General features: G+C 47.3%; 2 protein-coding genes across 11 annotated transcripts in view; both read right to left on the bottom strand.

The window, feature by feature from the left end:
• RBL1 (RB transcriptional corepressor like 1) lies at positions 1-17,520 on the bottom strand. Of its 3 annotated transcripts, XM_042835499.1 has the most exons (20): positions 17,380-17,520; positions 17,171-17,304; positions 16,852-17,052; positions 15,696-15,760; positions 15,480-15,608; positions 15,206-15,366; positions 14,442-14,491; positions 11,653-11,839; positions 10,700-10,866; positions 9,019-9,131; positions 8,428-8,531; positions 7,879-8,016; positions 6,822-6,986; positions 6,526-6,661; positions 4,912-5,178; positions 3,811-3,989; positions 2,706-2,882; positions 2,139-2,210; positions 1,697-1,781; positions 1-490 (listed from the first exon to the last, which is right to left on the bottom strand). In XM_042835499.1, the coding sequence occupies exons 1-20, from the start codon at positions 17,518-17,520 to the stop codon at positions 216-218; spliced, it is 2,946 nt and encodes a 981-aa protein (XP_042691433.1). In that variant the 3' UTR covers positions 1-215. The 3 variants fall into 3 exon arrangements, with proteins under 3 accessions (XP_042691433.1, XP_042691434.1, XP_042691435.1); XM_042835500.1 differs by lacking the exon at positions 17,380-17,520 and having other exon boundaries at positions 10,700-10,863; positions 17,171-17,279; XM_042835501.1 differs by lacking the exons at positions 1-490; positions 1,697-1,781; positions 17,380-17,520 and adding an exon at positions 1,817-2,025 and having other exon boundaries at positions 17,171-17,279.
• A 789-nt stretch (positions 17,521-18,309) lies between these two features.
• CHD6 (chromodomain helicase DNA binding protein 6) overlaps positions 18,310-25,679 on the bottom strand; it is a 74,214-nt gene continuing 66,844 nt past the window's right edge. For 6 of the 8 annotated variants that reach the window (XM_042835454.1, XM_042835456.1, XM_042835455.1 and 3 more), the window contains 3 exons: positions 24,929-25,048; positions 23,544-23,648; positions 18,310-21,771 (listed from right to left, as the gene is read on the bottom strand). In XM_042835454.1, coding sequence (XP_042691388.1) covers positions 20,881-21,771; positions 23,544-23,648; positions 24,929-25,048 — 1,116 coding nt within the window. In that variant the 3' untranslated portion in view covers positions 18,310-20,880. The remainder of the gene's footprint in view (positions 21,772-23,543; positions 23,649-24,928; positions 25,049-25,679) is intronic. The other 2 variants (XM_042835461.1, XM_042835462.1) reach the window with 1 other exon arrangement.

Genomic DNA, 25,679 nt, shown 5'->3' with positions numbered 1-25,679 from the left:
CCCCTGACTCTGAAAACTCCCAATCTTATTTCTCCCTCTGTACCGCCTGTGATGCTTTCCCCTCATTGCAGCTTTATCTACAGAAGGGAAGTTTACAAAGAGAAAAGCCAACCCCATTTTCCACAGCAGTGCCCCTCAGCATCCTTCTAAGGCTGTTATCTCCATTGTAACTGAGCTGCACAGCTCCTGAAGGGCTGCAAACATTACATGAAGCATCACTTTGTGACTTCTGTAACCATGCCAGGTAAAAACAAAACAAAAACCTGACACAGAATAAAGCAGCGTCTGATTCTTAAAGCAAAGCTCCAATATATTTTACTTACTACATGATCCTGGTTTGTGACATCGTACTTCAGTGCAAAAGATTTTACTCTTCCTACATAGACCGCATTGTAAAACTTAATGAGATCTCCTCTCTCCTCTGTTCCCAGCTCAGTGCAGTTCTCCTCTGCCGATCTTCCCAAGGAATTTCCACTCTTCACAGATGAGTCTGTTTACAAGAGAAAGCTTCAAATTTTAGAATGCGGTGTTAAATTGACCTCTTCAGATTTAAATTTGAGACATCCAACTGACAAGAGCTCGTTCATGAGCTGACCAGTCAGTAAGATGAACTCATGAAACACGCCTCAAAGATGCACTGTAGGTGGTTATGAACATCAGGAGGAGTAATGAATCGCTGCCAGCAGACCACTGGATGGTGACTGAAGTGGATAATGCAGATCTGTGCTACAGCTATTTCCAGCTTAGGAGTAGGAAGTAAAGCAGTATTGATCCTTTTTCTTGATTTTTAAAAGGAGTAGTAAAAAGCCTATTTTTTTGGTTCATCTTTTATGGACTGCTATACAATCCCAGCACAGTAATAATGAAATTAGCCAGGGTGCTGAACAATGCTAAAGGTACTCAGAACCTTCACCTTTCCAACACTCAGCTATGTGCTATTCAAACTTGCAACAATGCTTTAAACAGTCTGACAACGTGCAGCTTTTAGCTTCTGTGAAACTTCCTAGTCATCAGCTGGCAAAAAAAATAGCTTCTTCCTCTACTCACACCTACTGCACGGATGCCATGACCCCATCTCAAGAATTCTGTGGTGCTTCAGTGAAAAAAGCTGCAGCTGCACAGCAAGTTGACGTGATCTCTTGCCTGCTCAAGTCAGGGCTTTACTGAGCACAACATCCTGTTTCACTCTCCATACTACTGACCAAGCAAAACAAGATCACAAAAGAAAGCCTCTTGTTATCAGTACAGTATGAAAGAAAACATTAAAAAAAAAAAAAATGAAACCTTCAGTTGGTGTCTGTAATTCTTTACTATGTCTGCCTTGTGTTACAACACAAAGTTGTCAAAAGTTGTTAAAAAACAGGAGTTGATACAAGACAAAGGAGGCACGAATCTATCAGCTGCTGGACAGGATGCTGAACCTGTTGGTTTTTTTCCTTAAAAAACAAACAAACAAACAAACCCACCAAAAAACAAACAAACAAAATTAAACATTTGTTCCAACTGGGAAGAATGTTTTCTCTCTCTAATGCAGGAGGGCAGTTGATAAAACAGTTTATTTTTCAGCAATATACTTATTTTTCTTCATTATGTTTAAAGCTCTAAAACTCATTTCCTTTCTCTTTATCACTTGACAGCTCAGCTACATAAAAGCATGCAAACACATTTCAAAAAAATGTCAGATGGCCTTACTTACCTTCTGTCATCTGTACGTCTTGGTTCGCATTTCTCTCCAAAGGGACACTGGCAGAAGTGTTCCTTAACAAAACGCTCCTATAAACCTACAAGACACAGAGGAGAGGAAAAAACATTGTTGTCAAGGAAAACAGAAAAGACAGAAGATGAGGCGCTGGAATGGGCTGTCAGGGAGGTGGGGAGTCACTGTCCCTGGTGCCATTCAAGAAACGTTCAGATGTTGTGGTGAGGGACGTGGGTCAGTGGGAAGCACTGGTGGAAGGTGATGGTTGGACTGGATGGTCGTGGAAGCTTTTTCCAACCTTGGTGATCCTATGAGGTGAAATCCATCTGAGTAAGAATGAAGAGAGCAATGAAGCTGACTTTTCCATTATCACCAGAATCATCTGAAGGCCACCTCTGTCCAACATTTATACAAAGGAAAGGAGCCATCATTTACTCACGTGGCTGTTTGCTTGTGGCTGATTCCTGTAACTTTTCATTATATCCTGAAAAGTTCTTTCCTCTTTGGTGACCTGGAAAAGAAAAGGCTGTTGAAGGCAGAGCGCAAACAGAAAGACAGGGCTGCTCAGGTGCAGTGTACTCAATTAGCATCCTTGTACACACATCTTTCATGAGCATTAATATGCTGATGGGAATATGAACAAAACCACACATTTCCATGTTCAAGCATTCTTTTTTTTTTATTTCTGATAGTAAAGCTATTTGTTGCCTGTTAGACATTATCCCTCCTCCAACTTTTCTTCCAGTAATACTAAAAATTAAAAATGAAGCATTATTCCATCAGAAGATGTATTTGTGAATTTGAAAACTACGTGTCTCAACTTTTCTAAGTAGAAAATGAGGAAATACTCAACAAACCACCACACAGGTACATACACACACATACTATTTTAGTTTTCTTTCACATGTCAGAATTGCTCGTCTGCTACACAAGACTCGGTCTTCCAGCCATCCAATTTACACTTCCATCTGAAATAAAACTCTAATTCCTTAAGCCCATATGTTACCTTTGCCATGATATAAAAGGCACAGAGGAGAAGCTGGTCCAAATGCCTGTCCTTCATTAGATCAGCACAGTGAACCAACGTGAACTCAAAGCACGTCCAGATCTTCCTGCGCAAGTCATTGGACACATCCAACTTCAAACACAGGTCACGCAGGCGCACGCTGGCCAGGTGGTAAACCTACAAGAGAAAGACACACAGCAATGAATGGAGCCAACTGAGCTTAACCTATCCTGCAGAAGTGAAAGCCAAGTGCAGCTGTTTGATCTTTCAATACTTTGCTTCCTCAGAGTTTTCTCCTTCTGCCCACAAGAATCTCTTCAAATGCTCAATTGTCAACTGTGTGCAAATGCTGGGTGCTTATAGGAAACCTGATTGAAAAATCTTCCATTCCTTTTGTATTACATCACTCACTCGCTACAGTGGGATGCAATCAACCCTTGGCTATGCTGATCCAATCAGTTCTTCATCCACCAAACAGTCCGACCTTCAAATCCATCCCTCTCCGGTTTAGGATATAAAGGAGAAAATCTCTGAGAACATCTTCAGTAAGAATATATCTCCCTGCCCTAAAAAAAGTAGGTTCTTAACTTACTCCTTTTACTCCTTTACTCTTTTCAAGAAATTCCTCCTTTCTAGAAGCTTTGAGATAGCATGCTTTTCATCCCTGATTTCTGAGGCCACGCGCAAGAAAGATCCGCAGTACTGGAGAGATCTCAAAAATGCAAACAAGAGAATCTCCTGGTACAGGATCCAAAACACAGCAGTTTTGAATGACCAAAACACATAAGGGCAATCTCATTTTTGATGCATCTAACTTCTGCAAACGTGAGAGGCAATAACAAGAGAATTACAAACTGGTAATGTCTCCTACAGAAGCTGCTGAATTAAAAAAAAAAAAAAAAAAAACCAACAAAACCATGTAATGATTGCACAGGGCAGAAAGTGAACGGGGTTACTGAATTCTCTACAATAGCTTTTCCCTTCTCCCAGCAATACGAGAATTCTTCAAGCCAAAGGCAAGGCACGTGAAGACTGACAGGTAACGCACTGCATGGCGTTTCAGCACAGCTGCAGAGGTAAGTCACACCTTCCTGTCACAGCTCACCTTCCTGTAGAACAGCGCCAAGGATCCTGTTCTCTTTGGTTTGTTTCCTGATGAGAGATGCACTTCTTGATCCTGATTCACCTGAGGGTGGCAGGGATCCTGAGCCTCTATTTTAGGTGCCTGACCTAGATTCATTGAGATGGGTATCAGTGTGATCCCACCCAGCTCGTTTGCGATACCTGGAGATGACACAAGCATCCAGGAAACAAACTGTTAGCAGCCACGACAACGCACTGTAGAACTGTAAATCCTAAACTCTTTCACAAATATTTCACACAGAAGATATTTCTTCCTTCTGTATTGGGCACTAGGAAGACCGAGTCTTCACAAATAATAGAAAAGTACATTTCTGGTAATGCTTAAATGAGGAGTATGGTTGCGAATAATCATTTCTGAAACTATCTTCAAAGTACGAGGTTTACATGAAATTGCAATCTCTGTAGTCAGCCTATCACTCTTCTGGGAGTGATGGGCACTGGTGTTCATTTTCTGACACCATTTTGTAAATCTGACTATATGCAGTCCACGTTAGTTTCTGTAATTGTCAAATTCTCTTAATGAATGTCTGTTTAAACATGAAAAGCAGTGATTTTTTCATTTTGTCTTCCCATATGAAGACACAGATTTTGCAATTCAGAAAGGATACAAAACCTCATTTCTCATGTATCGTCCTAAGAAACAGTCAAGCATTAGTTCCAGTAAAACAAAAAAGCCAACCCCCCAAAAAACAAATGCAACCCCCCCACTATTTTGCTCAATGTCTATACACAGCCCTTATTCAGTAATACCAGAAGAATAGATTATACTATTAGAGTTGAGAAACAAACCAATGCTTAACCTGTGATGAGATTTAACTAGAAGGAAGAACTCCACAACTTTGTTTGCCAGGTGGAATCCTTGGAACTCTTGTCAGACATCACATTAAGGCACAGAATGAGATGTTAGCACAAAAGCTTAAGTTCTGGTGCTGTGTTTGCTTGTTTGCTTTGTTAGTGCTCTCTTAAAAAAGGAAAAATAGATACAAGACGTGTGGTCCATCTAGCCAGATCTTAAGGGTAAGCACAGCATCTCATGTGGAAGAAAACCAGAAAGAACTCATACCATGCAGTGGAATAGTAACTTTCTGTCCTGCTTTTCCTGCTACCGTTGCTGTTGTCACAGTCAGTACTGTCTGCCCAGGAGAGATGGACACATTTTCAGCAGCAATGCTTGATGCTGGAGCAATTGTCAACTTGGTTCCCTCTGTTAAAATCTTTTCCATCTGCATCTCTTTGGGGCTGTCGTCTCCAAAGAGTCTCCTCTTGGCACTTCCTGCTGTAGGGGAGCTGTAGCGCTCATGCACAGAGATTGGTGACAATGGCTGAGTGTCTGGTGAGCAAAAGAGAAAAGACAATCTTCAGTGGAGCAGCTGAACGGGAATATTTCTCTGCAGCACAAGAAGAGGTAAAAGATAACAACAGATTGGAATGCATCAATTCTGGTTAAGAAGTGATCTCACAGCTCGCTGTTTCTTGGCAATATGAATAGAGACCTACAGACCTTCAACTGATTTTTATTACTCTGTAGTTACCCCAGACAGTTTGGTTTCATAATATGATAGCAACAGGAAAGACAGGAGCAACCAAGCTACCAGGGCTGCTTGTGGAAAGAACACTCCTCATGGTGCAGAAGCTTTCTGGCTAACCAGCAAGGAGAAACCAATGGACACCTCATTTCTCCTCTGCCAGGATGGTCTGCTGGGTGCCAGGAGCAAACAAACATTTCCAATCCCCACTGTCTTCCATGGGAAGTTAGGAAGAACACTTGGTACAGATGGACAGAGGTGTGTGAGAACCTGGTACCATCTCCCTTCTACTAAACCACTCACCATAACACCTGCAGTAACCATTAATACATCACTTCTCTAACTTGAGTAGTTAAAAAATAAAAAAAAAAAACAGTTTTGTACCATGATTTGCCAGATGAACACACAACACAACAACATCACAGCACCACGAGCAAGAACTTATGGACTCTTGTATGGGATACAGTGGAAGAGTGAAAGCAGCTCATCCTAACCAGTGAAGTGGGAAAAAGCAACAGCAGTGCTGCCACTAACCCTTCATCCTCACCCTTAAGGATGTTTTACATGGTGCCTGGGAAGAGCAAGGCAGTTCTTCAGAGGAAAAGAATACTGCAGATAAATTATCATCCTCCCATCCTGCAAAAGCAAGGTCAGTATGAAGAGGACTAAATGCAGTTTTGTCATCTCAATATGTAATAACAAGGGGTGACAGTGGCAACCATCACTGAGCCAGTAGGACAACATGCAGAGAGACCGTGGTCTGAAGGATTATTATGGTAAGAATGAAACAGAGCTACTAAAAATGCTGGACACTGCAAAGAAAAGGTTATACTTGAAGGAAAGGAACCAAAAATCCAGTCCAATTCACTGACAGCAACAACAACAAAACCCCAAAGAACAAACAGCCCCAATAACAAAAATCCCCACAACCCCCACAGAGACTGCAAAGCTACCAGATGACAACTCATCCTACAAGTCAGCTAACCCTGCACCTACACAAAGGCACGTCCTGCTCCACTTCACACCGGAAGCGTGATGACCAATGACTGCTGCTAGTAAAAGACACAAGGGTTTGACTTCTTGATCAACTGGGACTAGAACTGAATAAATAAAATCACACATCCAACATATATGAGGAACTCTGAACGTACCCCGTCTTAAACTCCCGCCAAGATCTGTCCGAACCTCTTTTACTCGAGGATGAACTATAGGAGATATTGGCATCATAGGCAAATGCCCAAGCCCACTTCCTCCATTGTTTGCTTCAAAATTATTGGGAAATATTACCTGAGAAACAAGAAATACCAGTGTAAGATAACAAATAGCTTTCCTTTGTCCCAAATCTTTAACATTTTTTTTTCTGCATAAACTGTTCCATTTGAACAGTGTTCTGTACAAAGCAGCAGTAAGAAGATAATTTTTCAGTAGAGGAAAACAAATAACATACCTCCTCGCAGGTGGGAACCCTGTTTCCTGAAGCCTGGAGAGCAGTCCAGAGTGCTGAGTCCTGAGTCCAGGCAAGGCTCTCAAGGATTTGCTCCTCAATGCTGTTGAGGTGCTTCACCATGTCTCTGGAAAGTCCTTCTTCAGACCGAATCAGTACTTCAATTACCTAACAGCAACAAGGCACTCACATAAAAGCGAAGTCAAACCACTCCTGCGTAACGCGACCAAACCATTTTTCATTTCAGGACTGTGTTCCCAACTTCCCTTCAAGGTGGAATGCTCCAGCTTCCCCCTCACCCTTGAACCCTCCCCAGCCCTTTCTGACTCCTCTGAGCAACCCAGCTTCCACCAAGGCACCCACAGAAGCAGATTCCCCAAACACTCTGCCCTGAATGCCGCCCTTCCTCTGGTGGCTTGGCTTTCTGATTTTCCATCTTATGTCACACTTCAACAGAAGGCCTCTGTGCCTCTATTCAACATCCTACTTCTGCATTTCAGTGCAGCTGTGCTGTCCTGCATCCATACAAGCACACAGATATACATGAAATAGATGTATCAAGCCCAAACACATTCCTTTATTTCCTTTTAAAAGTACAAATTAATTGTTGTTTTTTTTTTTACTCCCTTTGCCAAAGGGGATCTGGAAATAGACAGCAAGCATCCTGTTAGCAGAGAATAACTGCTTGCAGGGTGCCTTCAGGACCCTTCTCACACTGAGCATATACAGAAGGGATGCACAAAGCACATGCTGTGTTACAGCCAGGCAGACATGAGCAGGTGCATCAGATTCAGCTGGGCACATGAAAAGAACTAGAAGTTTATTAATAGCAAGTTACAGTGAAGAACCATTTACAAAAAGGTTTACTTGCTTTAAGTTTCAGCTTCAACTCAAACATTACACATCCCAGGTAACGTTACGGACAGGCAGAATTTAGAATAGCCAAGGCACACGTTAACATCTGTTTCTCTCCTACATGACTACTAGGAGAGCACCAGCCTCAGACTGCCAGTCCAGTAACGTGCCACTTTCAGTGCAGATTCAGGCAGTATGTCTTTACCTTATAAAAGTAGAATGGCCTTAGGTCAAGCACTTCGATTATCCAGGGAAAGGTGCGAGGAGAGCTGTAGGCAAAAAGCACGACCTCCAAGCAGCACGCCATGAGGGAGCGGTGAAACACATCTTGTTCCAAGAGAGCCTTAAGGGATGAGAGAAGACACCAATGACCTGAGCTTATGGAAACGGAGGCACAGGTATGTGAAAAGCCCTGCAGGCACAATCACAGGCACCTCAGTATTAATCTAAGAAACCCCACGCTCACAGAGCCTCCAAAACAACTTCTTAGGGTGGGAAAAGATGGGATGATCCCTTAAAATAATTACTACAAAGAGTATAATTTCTGCTAGGATATAATTCATGTAATAATGGCAGATCTCCACAATTTTCAAAAGTAGTCAGATTACACTTAAAAGAGAAACGCATGGGATGTGTGTAACATCAATGATACACATGGGTTGCTGTCTGCAGACTGATCTGTACTGGAACCATCTGAACATATCCCCCCACAGAGGATTTATGAAGTGTTCTCTTTTGCAGGTTCTTTACTTACAGTCATGTCCTTCCCATGCAGTCTTCGCATTTCTTGTACCATTATAGTCTCCAAGATCTTATAGTACAATATCTCTGCCAGTTTTAATCTGTTTACAGCAAAATCTGAAATTTAAAACCAACGCTGATGAAGCCCTGTGCTGTTTCCACAAACGGCCTCAGCCTGCACTGACCCATACTAGGGCTCCTCTAACAAAGCACAGCACACATATATGCATCCTGCACATGAACACAGCATCCTTTGATACATGCTAGTCACAAGAGCAGCACACTGGAAATACTGGAGAGGATTATTAATGTTTATACTGAAGTCACTTGGAAACAGCTGCAATGCATTTCCTAGTCGTATTCCACTTCCTTCATCTTTAGGAATACAAGTATCAATTTTTGTTAAAATCTCTAAAGTTTCAGCCCTCTCCTGTTATCTCATTTGAACTTAACTTTCTTTTAATTCTGTAATAAGATACTATTCATCATAGTGTCAACAGCAATACTTTTCTGATTGGGAGTGCTGATTGCTAAAGAGTCCCCCACGTATTGGGACAGGCTGAGCGTTACGTTCTGGAACATCCCATGCATTTCACCTTCCTACCTATGTGAGATCCTGGCAGTTCGTCTGTCGGCTGCGTGTAGCTGTGACAGAACGTCTCCCCTATTTCTCTCACTCTGTTCATGATGCTTTCTGCAGGGCTGCGTGCACAAGACCTGCAGGAGAACACAGGAAGCAAGCCTTGGCCATGTAAGTGTCCTGATCCCGTGCAAACAAACAAACAACGCTGGTTTTCCTGAGCTCTCTGTTAGACAGTAACCCCAACATCATAAATCACGGGAAACATCACACGGAAAGATTGTTTCTCTCCTGCTATACAGATTTCACAGCCAACATAAGAGAAATCGAGAGCACAATCAGGAGAAAAAATGCATCAGCAGGAGCAAGGCGTGAGAGCTTTCAAAAAACAAAAGCAAGGCAGAAGGGCACTGATGAACCCCCACAGACACTGCTGGGAAAAGCACCCAGAGAAGCTCTACGTTTGGAGATGCCTTTCTGAATGCCTCCATACTCAGAGGACAGTGGCTCAGGACTGGTAGCAAACGCAGATACTGAGTTATGCTGAAAAGCCAGCGCTGCAACAATGGGTTCCTCAAACAAAGCCTTCTAATTAACAGTTACTCTTACAAGGGATTTATATCTGAAAGAGAGAACATTCAGAAGCATGGACCATTCTAGAATCAAAACCACTGTTCTTCTACTCCTCCCAGTCAGCCAAAGCATATCCCAGCCTCTGCAGAACTCGTGTTCAGGATGAGAAAAGCCTTCAACACATTTATTATCAGAGGCTTTTCTCAATGCTCATCTAAGTTTCAATATTTACAGCTATTGACAGGTTATTACTTGAATGAACACGTTTTTCACGAGAGATTACAGAGGCATTTTAAGAGGATGATGGAAATAACACTGGATTTCCACACAACACCTGCCAAATGGAAACGCATCCTTCCAAGCATTTGTAATCCCAACTTCTAAGAACATCTGTTAGAAGGACCTTCAAAACAGACACAATTCCAAAGATGAGAACTAGAATTACTATCCTCATCTATTCATGAAGGTTGTTACAAAACACTACTTTTACATGTCAGATATTAAGTGCTAATACTAAGTACCCATTATCACTAAAAATAGTAATAAATAAAAAATCCAGAGCCCATACACCACTATTCAGCAAGATTCACAGTCAGACAACTGCCCAACAGCTCTATGATTATGCATTATTAAATTTTTACTTGCTATGAAGCAACACTGGTCCACCTTTTACTGCTGCACTGTGTGCATTTATCTGCTTACACACCAACGTTTCTGAGCACGTGTCACTGCAGTCAGCACACAGACGTGCATCCAGGAGGCCAAAGCTGATCTGCAGAACAGAGTGCTGCTCCCAGAAATGGTGGTGAGGAAGGCCTGGGGCTGCCTTCAGCAAAAACTGAATAGGATTTCCAATATCATACAGCTGCTGAAAGGGACGAATGAAGATGGTGCTGGTGACCCCTCAGGGATGGGGGGTCCAGCTCTCCTCCAGAAGTACGGACCATTTAAAAAACAATGTTCTACTTGATATCAAGACCCATTAACTGGAAATAATAGAAAAACACAAGCAAAAAAAAAATAAAAATACACTGCACCAAACAAGAAAGTGCAATCTGAGAAAGAAAGCAGCCCCAGTCACGAAAAGATGAGCCTGCATTTGTTAGAGAACAGCTGCAGTGGATGTACTTACTCAAAAACAGCTAGAAGCAGGTCACTAGGGGCATTTTTCAACCCAGCCACAATGTTCTGCAGCCGACTCACGCTTTGTGTGGCTGAAGCAACAGGAGTGATGACAGCTTCCTTTTCTCGTAGGTATCTTCTTCCAGTCAGAGGAGTTGAAGGTGCAAATGACCTCTTCTGAGACAGAGATGGATAATCAATAAAAAAAACCAACAGAAGTGGTGCAGAAACAGCATCTCCTGCAAAATCACATCTAAGTTTAAAATAACACAATTAAAATGCTGCCAAAGAAGGCTGCCAGGTCTGTGCTCTCAGGACTTGTGGAAAATTAGTTCCTTTTCCCAATGCTGGGCTCCATAAATACATACAATCCTCTTATCCAAGTTTGAAAGCTATTAGTTGGGTATCTTCCCATACACCCCCTTCATTCGATACAGTTCACGTTGTTAAACACTGCGAAATGCTGACTTTGCTTATAGCTGCTGTTTGTAACCAAAGCAGAAGAGTCAGGCTTTGGTTTTGTGCCTTGAAAGCTATTTTTCATAGAACAGGTTGACTTTTCCTGTCATCAGAAAGAATCACAGGAAAACACAAATTAATCCAGTGTAAAGGTTTCATGGTATTCTTACTGGGCAAGCAGCATGAAATAACTCTATGTCAATATATGGAGGTCTTAACTACCTGCACTTTTTCCTGGACAAAATAACACCAGTTCACCTACAGAAGTGCTCCCACCCTGCTCAAGGAGCAGTTGTTTCCTGCATTAGCAAAGACAACACCACAGTTTCTCTTAGCAAGGCTGCCCGACTAAACGTGTGAGTGACATTCACCTCCCTCCTCCTAGCAAACCACTCAAGGGATGCAGCTTTTCCAAGTCATCTCAGGGATTCAAAGTGCATACGATGAGAAAACTGGACTCCAAAGGAAGGAGCAGTCCCCCCGAAAACAAGTTACATGAGTCACCTTTTCGAAGTGCTGCTGAAGGTGACACTCCACGTGAGCTCTCGCTGCTGTTTTCCCCACTTGCAAATCTGCAGGAAACTTCCGAGGAGTGCCAATTTCTTCCTCAGCATCCGCTCCTAGGAAAACTCTCTCATCAAAGTCTCCCACTGTTAGAACATACTCCTCGTACTCTTTATTCAGTGCTTTGCTGGAAGAGAAGCCAAAGTTTTACAGCAAAGGTTAAACTGCTGAACAAACACAGAAGTGAAGCCAGCACAAACTCAACGCTCCTCATGCTCTCATTAGTAGCAGTGCTTCTACATGGAGCTCCTCTGCGTGAGCAGCCTGCTCACAGCCCTGCTTGGCTGCCTTCAGCTCCAAGCCTCCCACAGCAGCACACTGCATGGCCTGCTCTTCACCCACCAGTGCTTCATGGAGCTACAGAACCACAGAACAGCCTGGGCTAAAAAGGACCACAATGACTACCTACTTTCAACCCCCTGCTATGTGCGGGGTCACCAACCACCAGACCTGGCTGCCCAGAGCTGCATCCAGCCTGGAACGGACCATAAAGATGACCGTGTTCTAAGCCTGCCATAGGCAGGGATGCCCATGCAGTGCATTAATCTCAGACAGTGCTGAAATCAAGGCATCAGGCTCCACAGCTGAATTGCTTCACACACACAATATATACATACATGGAATCTGGCTTTTCTGAACAATTTTCCCATCAGCTGATCCAGAAATGTTGGGATCTTAGGTTGAAACCTGCCAAACTAGGATGCATTTGCTTCAAATGACATTCACCAACACAGACATCTTCAGAATTATTACATTTCCCTTACACTTTCCTGAGGAAGTAGAAAAAAAAAACTGCCTTTCTTAGATGGCAATTAGCATTAAATTAGTTCCACACACTAGAAGAAAATCTCCCAAAGGTCTTGAAAACCTGGTAGATACACATGGAACGTGGGACCACGAGGCACTCGGTGATGCACTCCAAGGCTGCCACAGCCCTTTCCCCGCTTCCATTCCTGTACCCACTCCCTTCTGTGCTGTAAAGTGAACTGACATAAAATCTCATAGCAATGTGTAAAGAAAATGGAACCACTCTGGGCAGGGAATGGAAAGAGATCTACTATACCAGTGTCGGTATTCAGAAAAGTCTGATGACTGCACAGGGTGGGTTCTGAACTGAAAGCACTGTGCCCACGCAGTGGGCTGGACAGCATTTTGGTTTTTTGGAACAGAGCTCGGAGCCACCTGTGAAATACAGATACAGGGCAAGTCCTTCACAAGGACGAGAATCCAGATGCGAATGGAGCTCCTGGGGCAGTGGAAGTCTAAGTGCAGGATATAAAATGCTGACAGAAATTCCCAAATCAAAACAACTGCAGACTGACTGAGCTTTGTTAACATCAGGTGGAGTTGTGTCTTCCTGCTGCTGCTTAACTATTTCCCAGCAAATCCTGATTTCTTTGTCATGAGGAACATGAATGAGTTGGACTTCAATATGTTCCACTCACTGAACAGAAAACTTCTCCTGAAAAGAAGTCACTGGGCTCGCACAGGGAGAAAACGTGCTTCCACCTCAGACAAACAGTACTGAAAGAGCCCATCAGAAGTTAAAGCTCTGCCCAAGCAGAGCAGCAGGGGCTGTGTTAAGTCTGAGCTCTACTTTGGCTGCTTGGCACTCAGTGGCATCTTCCCTCAATGGCACAGAGGAAGGGAACTGAAGCTTCAGTCTCCTCGAATCACCACTGACATGATACTGAACAGCTCCTTTGGCTCCTCAATTCCAGCTAACCTGCGTGTGGAAGAGGAACATTTAACCTGACAAAGGCTCCAGAACCTCCTGTTTGGGCAAAGACACAGGCAGGTTTCCTCAGGTGTCATTCAGTAAAGAACAGGGAACGCTGCCTCATTTGAGTGGCAGTAACCACTACCACCATTAGTCGTTGAGCAGGGATACCAGTGCAGCTCACTGCTCCATAGGGAGCAGAGCAGCACTTCTTCATCTGAATGCTCCGCACATTGCAGCAGGGCAGTCCCTGCTCACGCAGACGGCACAGCTAAAACCTCCCCTTGCAGAACTGAACTATTAGCTGCTTGTGGAAGAGGAAAAAGCTTTGTGGGATCCAGAACAAAGCAGCTGCGACTCATCTTTTCATCTAAATTACTTTTGAGAATTAAATGTTAGAAGTTCCCAAAACAGCTCAGTTTGCCTCCCTCCTCTTTTCTTGTGGTTTTGCAATTGTTGCTCCTTTTTCTTTTGAGCTCTCCCATTGCATTCACAAATGTGTGCACTTACCTGGAGACTAAGAAACAATCCTAAATACTTCCCTATTCACATGCAAATATTGAGGTATGCATAGTAACACATTCATGAGTTTTAGAGCTTGGACTTGCTCAGACTACACACAGGTTAAGAGCTGCCAGAACAACACAGAGTAATCTATGCTGGAAAAGATCCTAAAGATCAAGTTCAGCCATCAGCCAGCACTAAACCACATCCACACGTCTGCAATAGCTGTAGGGATGCAGAGTGCAGCCCTGCCCTGGGCATCCTGCTCCAGAGCCTTAGCACCTTTCTGTGACCTGACATTAAGGAGGAAACTCTGTAGCTCACCCTCTGATATTGGAGGTATCTCAGACCCAGGAAGCATTTCGGCAAGGAACAGCATTGCTTCTCAAATCACCAGAAGCAGTGAGATACAGTAAGATACAGAAAACATGGGATTTAGCATTCAAAGACCCATACTCAAGAAAGAAACCCAAGTCCAAGATTAAAAACGCACACTGTCACTTACTTATTTTCTGTAAAATTGCAAAGATCCAACAGACATTCTCCTTTTAAGATCTAAGAATAAAAAAAAGCAGAAATATCTTACATCATCAATCAAAACCATTCCATCTCTACCAACGTGACAGCAAGACGGTCCTTGCCAAAAGCACAATGAGCACAACCAGACTTGTCCTTTTGCCCAGACCAGAGCAGCACAGTGCTGTTGGTAAGAGGCACAGGCCAGGCCGAAGCTCAGCTCATCCAAGCTGTGGTGAACGCACAGCTCAGGAGCAGCGCTGTTAGCTCTGCGCCCCGGCAGGGAGGAAGCAACCTGCTTCCTACTCTGATGACTACAGACATCTCTATGGAACTTGGAGAAGTTCTCCAGGAGCAAACCCACACAGCACAGTTTTTCCATCTGTGACCCCAACTCCTCATTCAAAGCACTGCATTTACCCCAGACACACACTGGGACCCAGACAATCATGACAGCTGTTCCACAAGATAACATCTTTCATTAAAAAAGCTGATCACCTACAGTGCAGCTTCCATACTGCCAAGAAAGCATCTTTCACTGACATAAAGAGCCAAAACAGAGGGGGCCCTACAGCATGCATCGTTAGAAGGGAGAGCTCAGTTCTGCTCCCGCTGAAATGCAGAGCAACCTGAACCAACACGAGTCCACACGCCCAGCAGAGCGCTTTCCTCCAGCACATGCAGGATTTCAATGCTCAAGACAAGACCATCTGTACAAACACTACCACACGTCCTCCACATAGTAATATGCACCTTCCTATCGAACAGCTTCGAAATGTACGGCTTGAAGTAGTGCTCCTTTATTCCTTTCGCTTCCACGAGAAGCCCATCGTGCAGCTCACAAAGCGTGGCAATGATGCACGGAGGGTCCTCTGAGGCTTTCATCTCTGATGCATGGAAGTCTGCTGGTAAGCCTGGGAATGGGAAGGAGAGGGAAAAACAAATGACAACCTTCAACCTTACTGAAAAAAAGAATAACTAAAGGAACAAAGCGTATTTCATTTTGAACAGCCTACCCCCACCGTACCTTTAAATGACGGATTTAGCAAGTCTCTTCGATTTGGGCACAAAATGGCATTTGCAAAAACCAGGTCCAAGCAGCACAGAAGCAGATGATAGGAATTTACTAAATCGTCCCCAATCATACGGAAATTACCTTGAAGAGACAGCACATCACGTCAGGCAACAGAAGTTCATAACTCAGAATGCATGAGAAACACACGGCTGCAGAACGCAAGCCTACCCTTAGTGTACACAAAGAGGGTCCAGCAGAAGTTGAAGAGATCCTTAACACCACACAGCACCCGCCTGTCAACGAGAGGGGCAGGAGTCAGTCTCTGCTTCCAGGAAGCTGAAGCGCACTGCTTAGCAAGAGTTTCCTTCTGCTCAAAGCAACAGTCGGAGCCATCACATCACAAGGGCACACAGAGGCACGTCGTAAGCTGGCGGCACACAGAGCAGCTCTCACTGCAGCCTCCTGGACTGCTCTGCACAGCTTTTTGCACAGCGTCACCGACTGCTCTGAGCCAACAGCTGCTTGTGGTCGGTGCCCCAGGCACTACCTTGGTGATGTTGCAATTGTGACAGGAGTCTCACAGAGCTGCATGTAGCAGACTGCTGAGGGCTCTGTCAATTGCAGTGCACCTTTCTCCTAAACGTTTTACTAAAGCATCGCACACCCTTTCAAAATATGCAACTACAACATGGCTGCAGCTCTTCTGGTGAATACTCTAGAAGTAGAGATGAACCAAAACCACCCGACAGAGAAGCTGCGTGCTCACGTTAATGAATGCTGCTCTGATGAAGGTACGTGAACACAGTGCAAGGACATTTCTCCTCATACAGGCTCAGCAAAACTGGTTGCAGCAGCAGCTCCCTTCCCATATCTGCATAAGGAGCCACACCAGAGCGGGTTACTGTAAATTACCCCCTCACATCCAGACCAAATTGAGGCTGCAGAAACCCCCAGCACTGAGCCAGCTCAGCTTCCTCTGCTGAAGGTCATATCCTCACCAGAGCTACCAGGGACAGCCATGCAGTCAATGCAGAACAAGGATGAAGCCCTTTAATTAAGAAGTGCTCCGTGCATCAGGAAGATGACAGCACCAGTCGCTGCATATCATACAGATGAGCACATTGGCTGCAGTTTGCTCCCACAGAAGGGCCGGCGCTCACCTGGCATTCACATAAAGCAGCCGCTCACTGGAGTCCACTGATGCAGCACTGTGAGGAGTGCAAGGAGGGACAGTAGCCTGGTCTCAGCCACTGCCTATGCCTGCACTGAGCATCCCTGCATGTCTGCTCAGTCACTTCAGAACTCGGCCTTGTTTTTTAAAGCACAACTAGCGCTCTCTTTATTTGTAAAACCGTTGTAAAGCCACACGAGAGCTCCCCAGTACCTCTGCTTCCTGCTCCGTTGGGGTTTCGAAGTTTCCTCGTTAGGGTTTTGAAAGATATCCAAAAATATCGGTTCAAACTTCCTGAAGATGACAGTGGACACCTCGAAGTTCCTCTCCAGCCTTTCCACCCGCTCCCGGAACTCCTGTGGCACATTCGACATGTCCATCCACTTCTTCATTTTGCTAAAGAACTGAATCAAACTTAAAAGGGAAGAGGAAAAAAAAAAGAAAGAAAAAAAGACAAAGAAACCGTCGTGTTATAACCGGCTTTAACCGCCGTTCTGTCTCAGCGCTGCCCCGTGCGGGCCGAGCGGCGCACCTGAGCCTGGCGGAGCGCAGGATCCGGGTCAGCGACACGCAGTTGCCCTCCATCAGGCCGCTCCCCACGGTGGGCAGCACGCTGCGGCGGCACGCGGCGTACAGAGCGCAGGCCAGCCAGTGCTGCGCGTCCCCCTGCAAGGCAACGCCGCTCGTGGGGCCGGGGCAGCTCGGCACGGCGCGGCCCCGCCGCCCGGCCCCACCGCCCACCTCCAGGCTGTAGGTGCCGCGCAGCGCCGTGAAGTCGCGGAGCGCCTCGGCCGCACTGCCCGCGTCCAGGTTGAGCTCCCGGCACAGCCGCTCGATGGCGGCGCCGAGCTCGGGCTCAGGCAGCGGCTCGGTGCGGGACATGGCGGCCCAGCACGGCCGCCACGGCGCCGAGCTGCGCTCAGCGCGCCAAAACCTACGAACCGGAAAGGGTGCGGCCACTTCCGGCGCCACCAGCGCCGACGGGCGGGAAGCGGGAGGGGGCGCGGGGTCGGAGCGGTTGTGCTCCGCGCGGGTCCGAGCGCAAGGTGCGGCGGAACGGCCCGCCTCAGGACGCCTTTCCGGAGCCCGGACGCGCCCGAGGGAAGGCTGGTCCCGGGGGCCGGGCCGCGCGCGCGCTGCGTTCGCTCGGCAGAGCTGCCGTCCTCGGGCGCGGGGCGGCCCTCGGTGTGGCACCGCGCGCGGCCGGCGAGCATCGCCGTGCGGCTCGCGAGGAGCGGCGCCGAGGCGCGCGGGGCAGCCAGCGCGGGCGGCCAGACCGGCCCACCCCGCTCGTCCTCGCGCACCTGCGGGAATTTCCGCGCGTTTCTTCCGGCTGATGACCCGCTTTCCTGAGGCGCGCGGTCCCGAGGCGCGGATCCGTCGCAAGCCGTTATTTGGCGCCTCGGAGCGCCGAACGGGGCTACGGCGTCAGCAAAGAGCGCGGCCCCGCTCCGTCCCGCGGAGGCTGCCGGCCGTTGCCGCGGTCGCTCTCGGGGCCTCGCGTCCGGCCCCAGGCGCCCCGAGAGCTCTGGGATCGGCCCGCCGTGCCTTCGGGGCCGCGGCAGCCCTGGGAGCCGCGGCGCCGCCCGAGCTCCGCTCCGCTATGGGAGCGCGGCGGGCCTCGGCGCTCGTGCCGAGAGAAAGGCGAGGAACCGTTATCACTGAGTCAGGTGAATTAAACGTTCACATATATTTGCTGAAAAAAATTATATACATCTGTAGCAAGGCTCTGCCAAGTCTGAAAGATAAGCATCATCTAGTCACTAAATTAAAAAAATAAAAATCTGACCTTTAAATCTTTTTTTTTTTTTCTCTTTTTCTTTTTATCCATGTCCAAGAGCACAGACCGTTTATTTTGTTAGCACATTTGGTGGAGGATGGATGTTCGTGTGAGTATCCATGGAAACCAGCGACAATTTGGCATTTCTTTTGGATAGGATGGAAAATTATAAGAAGCCACTTAATGCCTTACAGCCTAAGTAATCCACAGAGTATATCGGGTTGCAAAAGGGTCACAAAGTAGCAGTCAAAGAGAAGCCTAAACACCCAGAGACTTAGCGTACACGTCTGATAATAAGAACAAGGTATAGAGCATGCCGGCTAATTAAATAAACGCCACTTAAAACCCTGTTCCTTATGAGTGTAACCCTGGAAAAACCATCCCGTGTGAGAAATGGACTCTGAAGAGATGTCTACATCCAGTCACAGTAAGGCTTTGAAGATACATGAAGTTTTATAGCATTTGTATTTTAAGGATTTAGGGCAAGTACATGTTCTTCTACTGAATAAAAAGAAAGTTAGTACTTAAAAGGTTCAAAAATATATCAATCGTGATTTTTTTTTTACATAAATAAATTATATTGATTTTGGATTTAACAGCTGAGAAAACCCTTTCTGCTTCCACTGGAGGCAAAACTGAACAAAATGTTAGTTAAATAGAGATAGCAGCATTTCTAAGAAATCTGTCGACAGCGATACAGTATCTATGCTACGAGGAAGTTATTAAATAGAAGACATTTAATTGGGGGGGGGTTTGCATCGTGATCGGTTACAGACTTTAAAAAATCACCCAATCCAGGAATCTGGGAATACGTCCGTGAAAGGATGAACTTTTCAGCTCGTGGGTAACAGACTTCTTTGAGATGCTGATTTCAACATGTACACCATTTATCATTCCAAATGTATAAAAGACAATGACAAAAAAAAAAAAAAAAAAAAAAGCATCATAAATAAATAATGCAAACCGAAATAGTTATGCCAAAACATTTGGACCATCCGATAAATTAGCAAAACTGTAACAGAAAATAAGTAAAAAATACAGTAAATTGTGACAACCAGATGTGTGACCGGTGACTTGACGCTCCCAACGCCCGCCGCGCTGACTTCAAGTCTCAAACCATGAGCTGCAAATGAGAACGAGCCCAAGTGAAAGGGAAACGAAAGGAGTGAAGGGGAGGAGAAACGGAGGAGTTGCCTGTGGAGGTGTCTCAACACACACAGAGTTTCGGGCACTGACTGCATTAAAACCTGTCCGTTTAAAACACGTACGTCAAAATCATTTGCCGATGGGGGGACTTGGAAATACTGTTCAACAGCACGTAGAGGAATGGAAAGAAGAAGCAAACGTGATCTCTTCACAGTCTACCACTAGGAAAGAAGAACAAACTCGAGCTTTGGAGATCCTGCGGTCCTTCTGCCCTCAGAGCAGCACAGCCTGCAGCCTCCCCTGCTCTGACAGACGCCGCATCTGAACATGGACCCCAATGGACAGCAACTCAAAAAGCCTCAGTGTTCATAAAAGAGCATTAAAATCAGTGTGGCCTGTTTGTGGCCTGAAAAAATAACATTACAGCACTCCTAATGCCATAGATGAGGACTAACGCTGTAGATGAGAACAGAATTCTAGCGGGGCCATGGGGGAACTGGTAGCGATGGGTACAGGAATCCCAAAAAGTCATGCAAGATGTGCAAAACGTTTTCAGCTCGGGCTGAAAAGCTCTCATAACTATCAAGGAAAGGGCAACGAAAATTCCACTTAACGTAAAACCAAACTTTGGTTTGAAAAAATACAAAAGAATGCCTATGTAATATTGTCACTCACTGTCGTTTGTTTCCAAACCTTTGAGGTGGGGGTGATGCAGAAATTATACCACTACCAGTAATGTCTCTTTGTTTCAAAGAAATGAATATATGCATTTTCAATCATTAGGTATATACTTCTGTCTATACTACTATTCTAGTAACCATGATAAAATAGGGAAATACTTCAAATCAAAAATACACATCAGCACTTACTATAGCTGTGCTTTTTACCCCCAAATACAGGCTCTGTCACCCAGTGTCGCTGGAGAAAGAACCACCCCTGTCAGTGCGCAGACCAAGAGGTGAGAGCTTTGCTTGGCTCTGTTTTTGCTTCCTTTTCTTCTCAAATGTGTGAGTGGTTTGGGGGGTGCCCAAGAACTGGATTTGCTCGGCCGGGATGAACGACTGGAAAACAGAACGAGAATTCTGTGCCTCCCACACTAGCTAGACAACACTGTTTATCTAATAAAGTGGCAAGACCCTGCAACTATTAACATATAATATGTCACCATAGTTTTCTGACAGGGAGTTAGGTAGATAATATTACTCATGGAAACACAGGTTTATGAAGGTGGAGTGGGGGCAGGAGGGTAAGTAACAAATAGGTATGGGATAAGAAACTTACAAGCCACAATCTTTTTTTTCAATGAAACAAAAGTTCTAATTGGTATCATTAACTTCTTTGACCTCCTCCTCTGCTGGTACATCCTGCTCTTTCTCTGCTGGCAAAGGCGGTGTTTGCTCTGTACAGTTTTGACCGTTTGCAGCTTCTTTTTCGGGCAGCGAGACAGTTTCTGGTTCTGGGTTCGCTGCGTCCCCTTTCGCTTTCTTTCTCTTCCGCTTCTGACTCTCCAGGCTGGCTGCCTCCGCGTGCCTGGCCTGCTGCATGCCCGGCAGCGCCATGCCAATGCCAGGGGAGAGAAACATCGACGGATAGATCAGTCCGGGTGACATCCCTGGGATAAGAAACGGGTTAAAAGCTACAGGACTACTGGTAGTTATTGCGGATTCTGTCTGATTAGAAAACGAACTAGGGCCGGGCTTATCTTCAGAAAGAGTTTCTTTTTTCGCATCCTGGCTGCTCTGTTTATCCTCAGTAGCTTTCTCTGCGTTCGATGTACCACTTTTTGTTGTGCTTGTTAAGGAAGTCGGAGCAGTGGCGGTACAAGTCGTTGCCATGGGTGGGTTGAGAAGCCCTCCGACGCCGAACATCTGCGGCACGGTGGCCATGCCTGGCAGCATCATGGGCAACATGCTCAGGGTGCTCTTCACGTCCTCGCCAGCGGGCACGGCCGCAAAGCCCGCAGGGAAGCCGACCAGCCCGGTCAGGGGGATCCCTTGCATGTTTCTCATGTTCTGAAGTCCCACTAGGTCCATTCCGGCAATCAGTCCGTTCATGAACAATGGTCCCATTCCAGAAGAAGAATCTGCTACGACGCCGGGGCCTTTGATGAGCTCGCTTCTGGGCCGCCTCCCCCTGCGGCGCGGCCCCGCGTCACGCAGCACCGGCTCAGTCAGCACACGGTTGAATTTGCTTTCTGGTAAGTAGCCCTAGGAACGAAACAGACACAACACAAAATGCCTCGTTACTGCACGAGAGGAAACGTGGCTTTCCGTACTCGCATCTGCATCCCAGATGGTGTCGGCACAGAAACATTTGCTGACATGATTCTGGATATGGAATTTGAGAGTATGCCTGACTTTTCCCCAGGGGATGCTGCCAAGTGCAGAACATCCTCAGTGTGCCCTGGCACAGGGCTGCAGTGCCAACGTGAGTGGGGGGGAGGGAGGCAGCAGGGACAGCAGCCTTTGGCTCCTCCGAGCCCCTCCAGCTGCTCCCAAGGACTGGAACCCCTCCTAGCACAAGGAGCACTGGGCAGCTCCATGTCAGAGGCTTAAAGTTCGCTTCTACCCCAGCTTTAGTCCTGGCTTCAGCAACCCTGGATATGAGCTCTAAGGGCCAAATTTTCAGCTGCAGGAGACGCAGAGAGTGGGTGTACTGCTGAGCTCCATGAGCATTCACTGCAGGAACAGAGCCCAGCGACCACAGTGAGGGAGAAGACAGCCCACCTTTGTGGAGCAGTGCAGCCAGACACACAGCACAGCCTAACACTCCATTTTTCAGCGTTCTCATCACAAATATTTGAATGGGTTTTTTTGTGCCTCCCTCGAGCTGCAAAGACTTTTGTGCCTTTGAACAATTGACAATAATAGATCTGCACATGAGCTATACTTCCCACTGACACCTCAAGTGCAGAACAAACCATTGGGAAAGTTTGCGCAGCCCAGCTGCTGCTCCAGGAGGGACAAGCAAGCACTGGTGCACACGGTAATCTGCACAGCAGCCCAGGTAGCCCAGACACCACGGGGCAGCCTGCCCAACACCCAGCCCTCGAGCCCCTCCAGCGGCCGTCCCTCTACACGCATGCACAGAGAGTGGCAGATAGGGCTGCTGAGCACTATGGGCTGATACACAGCCATACCTCAGGCAAAGTGGGGCAGCCTAGGAGGCATCCACAGGAGCTGGAGGCAATTCGAGGCAATTGACTGCACAGGGCATGCAGGCCAGCCTGGACGTGGAGCTGTGTTTTTGGTGGACAGAGGCAGGATGTGCCAAATTGCCAGCACTCATTAAAAACGGATTTCAGAGTGGTATAAAACTCTAAGCCACCTGATCCCCCCTCTAGCCCCTGCTCAGCAAGGTTGCTGAGGTACGTGGCCTTGAAACAAGGAGCAGTGAGTGGGGCCTCTGGGAGCAGCCTGGGGGGATGCACGTGGCTGCTGTCCCTCGCCAGGGCGGGGACTGGTGGGTGAGTGCACTGGTAGGGCTCTGCTCCCCGCTACCCCTGTCCTGCTGCTGTCCCAGCCCCCCACACTGCACACCCGACAGCAGGCTCAGGCTGGCACGCACAGAGCTTGCAGGAGCTGATAAAAAGGCTTGGCCCAGGAAACTGCTGGAAAATGTGACTCATGAGAAAGCACTGTGTGCAGCTCCTGCCCTGAGCGCAGGTGGATGACTGATGCGCTCCTGCTGCCCCCGTCTCTTAGTCTCCCAAGCCTTTCAGAAAGGTTCTGCAATGGCTGCCCTGTCCTGCCATGCCCTTCCCAGGGCACTGAGCACCTCCTCTCCTGCTCAGCCGCGATGTGGAGCCATGGCTGTGCCCAACCTTCCTGTGCCGCGCGGCCCAGCTAGTCTCCAGCTGTGCCATCACAGAGAGACCCTGCCCTGCAGCTCATGGGGCCTCACTGAAGAAAGGTGGTGGGGATGGGGAGGAGGAAGAAAAGATGATATGATACAGATTTCTCCAAAAGCTCTAACTTACTGAAAGCTTAACAATGTCAGCCCAGTCAGCTGCAACAGCATACTCCAAGTTTGCATCAAGCCACCTTGGCAATTCCTTCAATGCTGGTGCCGTGGCTCCCCCTAACTATAAAACATAGCAGAAGGATGACCTCTATTGCAGAAAGAGTTATGCAAAATAACACAAGAAATACGATTAAATGTCTAGGCAAACACACAGTTTAGGAGCATCCACCAGCCTCTGAAGGGGATGGTTGCTACACACCTGGGAGGCTCATGCAGGAGGTGGCCAAGCAGACAGACCATTTGGTCCTGTCCAAGCAGAGGGAGGACACCCTGAGGTGCTGATTAAGGTGCAGCTGGGAGCCAAGGCCAGCGTTTTCTGCTCATGGCTGTGGGCCAGTCCCTCCAGCTGTGCTGTGAATGGGATGACAGCACGTCTCCTGGCTCGCCATCCGGGGCTGCGGTTTGGCTGGGGCAGATGCTTTTCCCTTGCTATGCCACTTGGCAGGACTCAGTACGGGACCAATGCCTCCAGCCACATAGCTCAGGGAGCAGAGGGCCAGCCCGTGCCCTGCCCTGCCACCCAGCACTGCCCTCCTGCCTACGAGTGTGCCATGGGGTGGGGACAGAGCATTTGTACGAGACACACTCAGAACTGGAGGAACCCACCCAACTCCCCAGGTCTCCAGCAGCCACTGTGGGTGCAACACAGAAACACAGGTGTGGCCGAATCGGTCTCCCTCTACCCTACCACTCTGCTTTGGGTTTAGAGGTGATTATGGCTACCTCACCTCCTGAAGCCCTGGGTGTGTTTAACAGCCATATTTGGGTGCAAAGTTCCCTGTCTCATTCAGAGAGGCTGATACCCGTGCACAAGCAGTGGGTAACTCCATACTCCCAACTCTCGCAGCTCGGTAAGCACATCTCAGTAAGCAAGAGAAAGCACTGCAAGCCCCGCATTCCCACACGCCTCTCGCTCTGCTGGGTATCAATGTGCTTCTGCTGCACCTCGTAAGGAGGAGCAAAACAGACATTTGCAACACATGGGAATATTACAAGTTTTGGAATACTGCAGTGAGTTCAGAGGTAATGATTAGATCCAGAACAGGAGCCAGCAGCCAGGGCTATGCTGATGGCAGCTCCCCACAAGAGGCTGTCGCAGTGCTGCTGCCGTGTAGGCACACAGCGCAGCAGTGAGCTCCCAGCCCCTCGTGCTGCAGGCAGTCACTTGTAGGTGTCTCCTCGGTCCCACATGTGTCACAGAATATCATACACCGAGTATGTATTCCATACTTTTGCCCTGTCCATGTGGTTCCCTGGATTAAGATCCACCCCTGGCCTGCTTAGGTTCTGCTAAGTGCTTCAGGACACCGAGGGCAGAGCACAGAATAGACCTTCGCTTACCCTCCGTCCGGTACCCTTATGTACCACCGGCACCCGCTCCTCGCCCGTGAGTGCACTAATGTCCAATTTGCTGGGGTCCTTGCAGCGCTGCCTCCTCTGCTTGGGCTTGTCTGAAAAATTCTGGAGTGCAAACAATACAACATTAATGAGAGCAGACAGCTTAATGAGGCTGGCTGGCTAGAAGCCCTGCAGAACGATGACACAGATGAGCACTCGAAGGACAGGGATGCCCCTGCAGCCCTGGGCAGAAGCTCTACGAGCAGCACACGCAGCCTCCGCCACTGGGCCACTTTTCAAATGAGCATTAATTGCTGGAGGCACAAAGGGACTTCTGGGCACAGCACTGAAGTGGCACCATTTCCTGGCTCCCCCCAACCTGCTCCACACTTGTACACACACATCTGTAAGCGGGGTGCTCTGCTTCTCTGCAGCTCAGCCCATGCTTTTTTCTGCTGTATTTCAGCAGTTCCCACTGCACAGCTGCTGCACCTGGTTGGGGTCCCAGCCCTTCAGGACCACAGTGCAGTTACAGCTGAGTTCTTGCACTCCCACTGCACACAACAAGCCCTGGGAGATCCGCCAACGTGCAGGCATGGATATAGCATTGTAACAAACTACTGCAAGCCCCGAGTCCCAGGAGTCAATGAAAAAAGAGAGCTGTTGGAGAGGGTCCAGAGGAGCCACAAAAGATGATCAGGGGGCTGGAGCAGCTCCCCTATGAACACAGGCTGAGGGAGCTGGGCTTGTTCAG

This window comes from Centrocercus urophasianus, unplaced genomic scaffold (assembly GCF_019232065.1).
Source record: "Centrocercus urophasianus isolate 14NV4802_14NV808 unplaced genomic scaffold, USGS_Curo_1.0 seq_53, whole genome shotgun sequence".
Classification (NCBI taxonomy): domain Eukaryota; kingdom Metazoa; phylum Chordata; class Aves; order Galliformes; family Phasianidae; genus Centrocercus; species Centrocercus urophasianus.
This window is presented reverse-complemented; position numbering and strand designations above follow the sequence as displayed.

Coding starts and splice junctions, on each gene's coding strand:
- RBL1 (XM_042835499.1), bottom strand. CDS start 17,520: ATGTCCCGCACCGAGCCGCTGCCTGAGCCCGAGCTCGGCGCCGCCATC. Junction 2,883..3,810: donor TGGCGCTGTTCTACAGGAAG/GTGAGCTGTGAC, acceptor TTTCTCTTGTAG/GTTTACCACCTGGCCAGCGT. Junction 2,211..2,705: donor CCTTTTATATCATGGCAAAG/GTAACATATGGG, acceptor TTTCTTTTCCAG/GTCACCAAAGAGGAAAGAAC.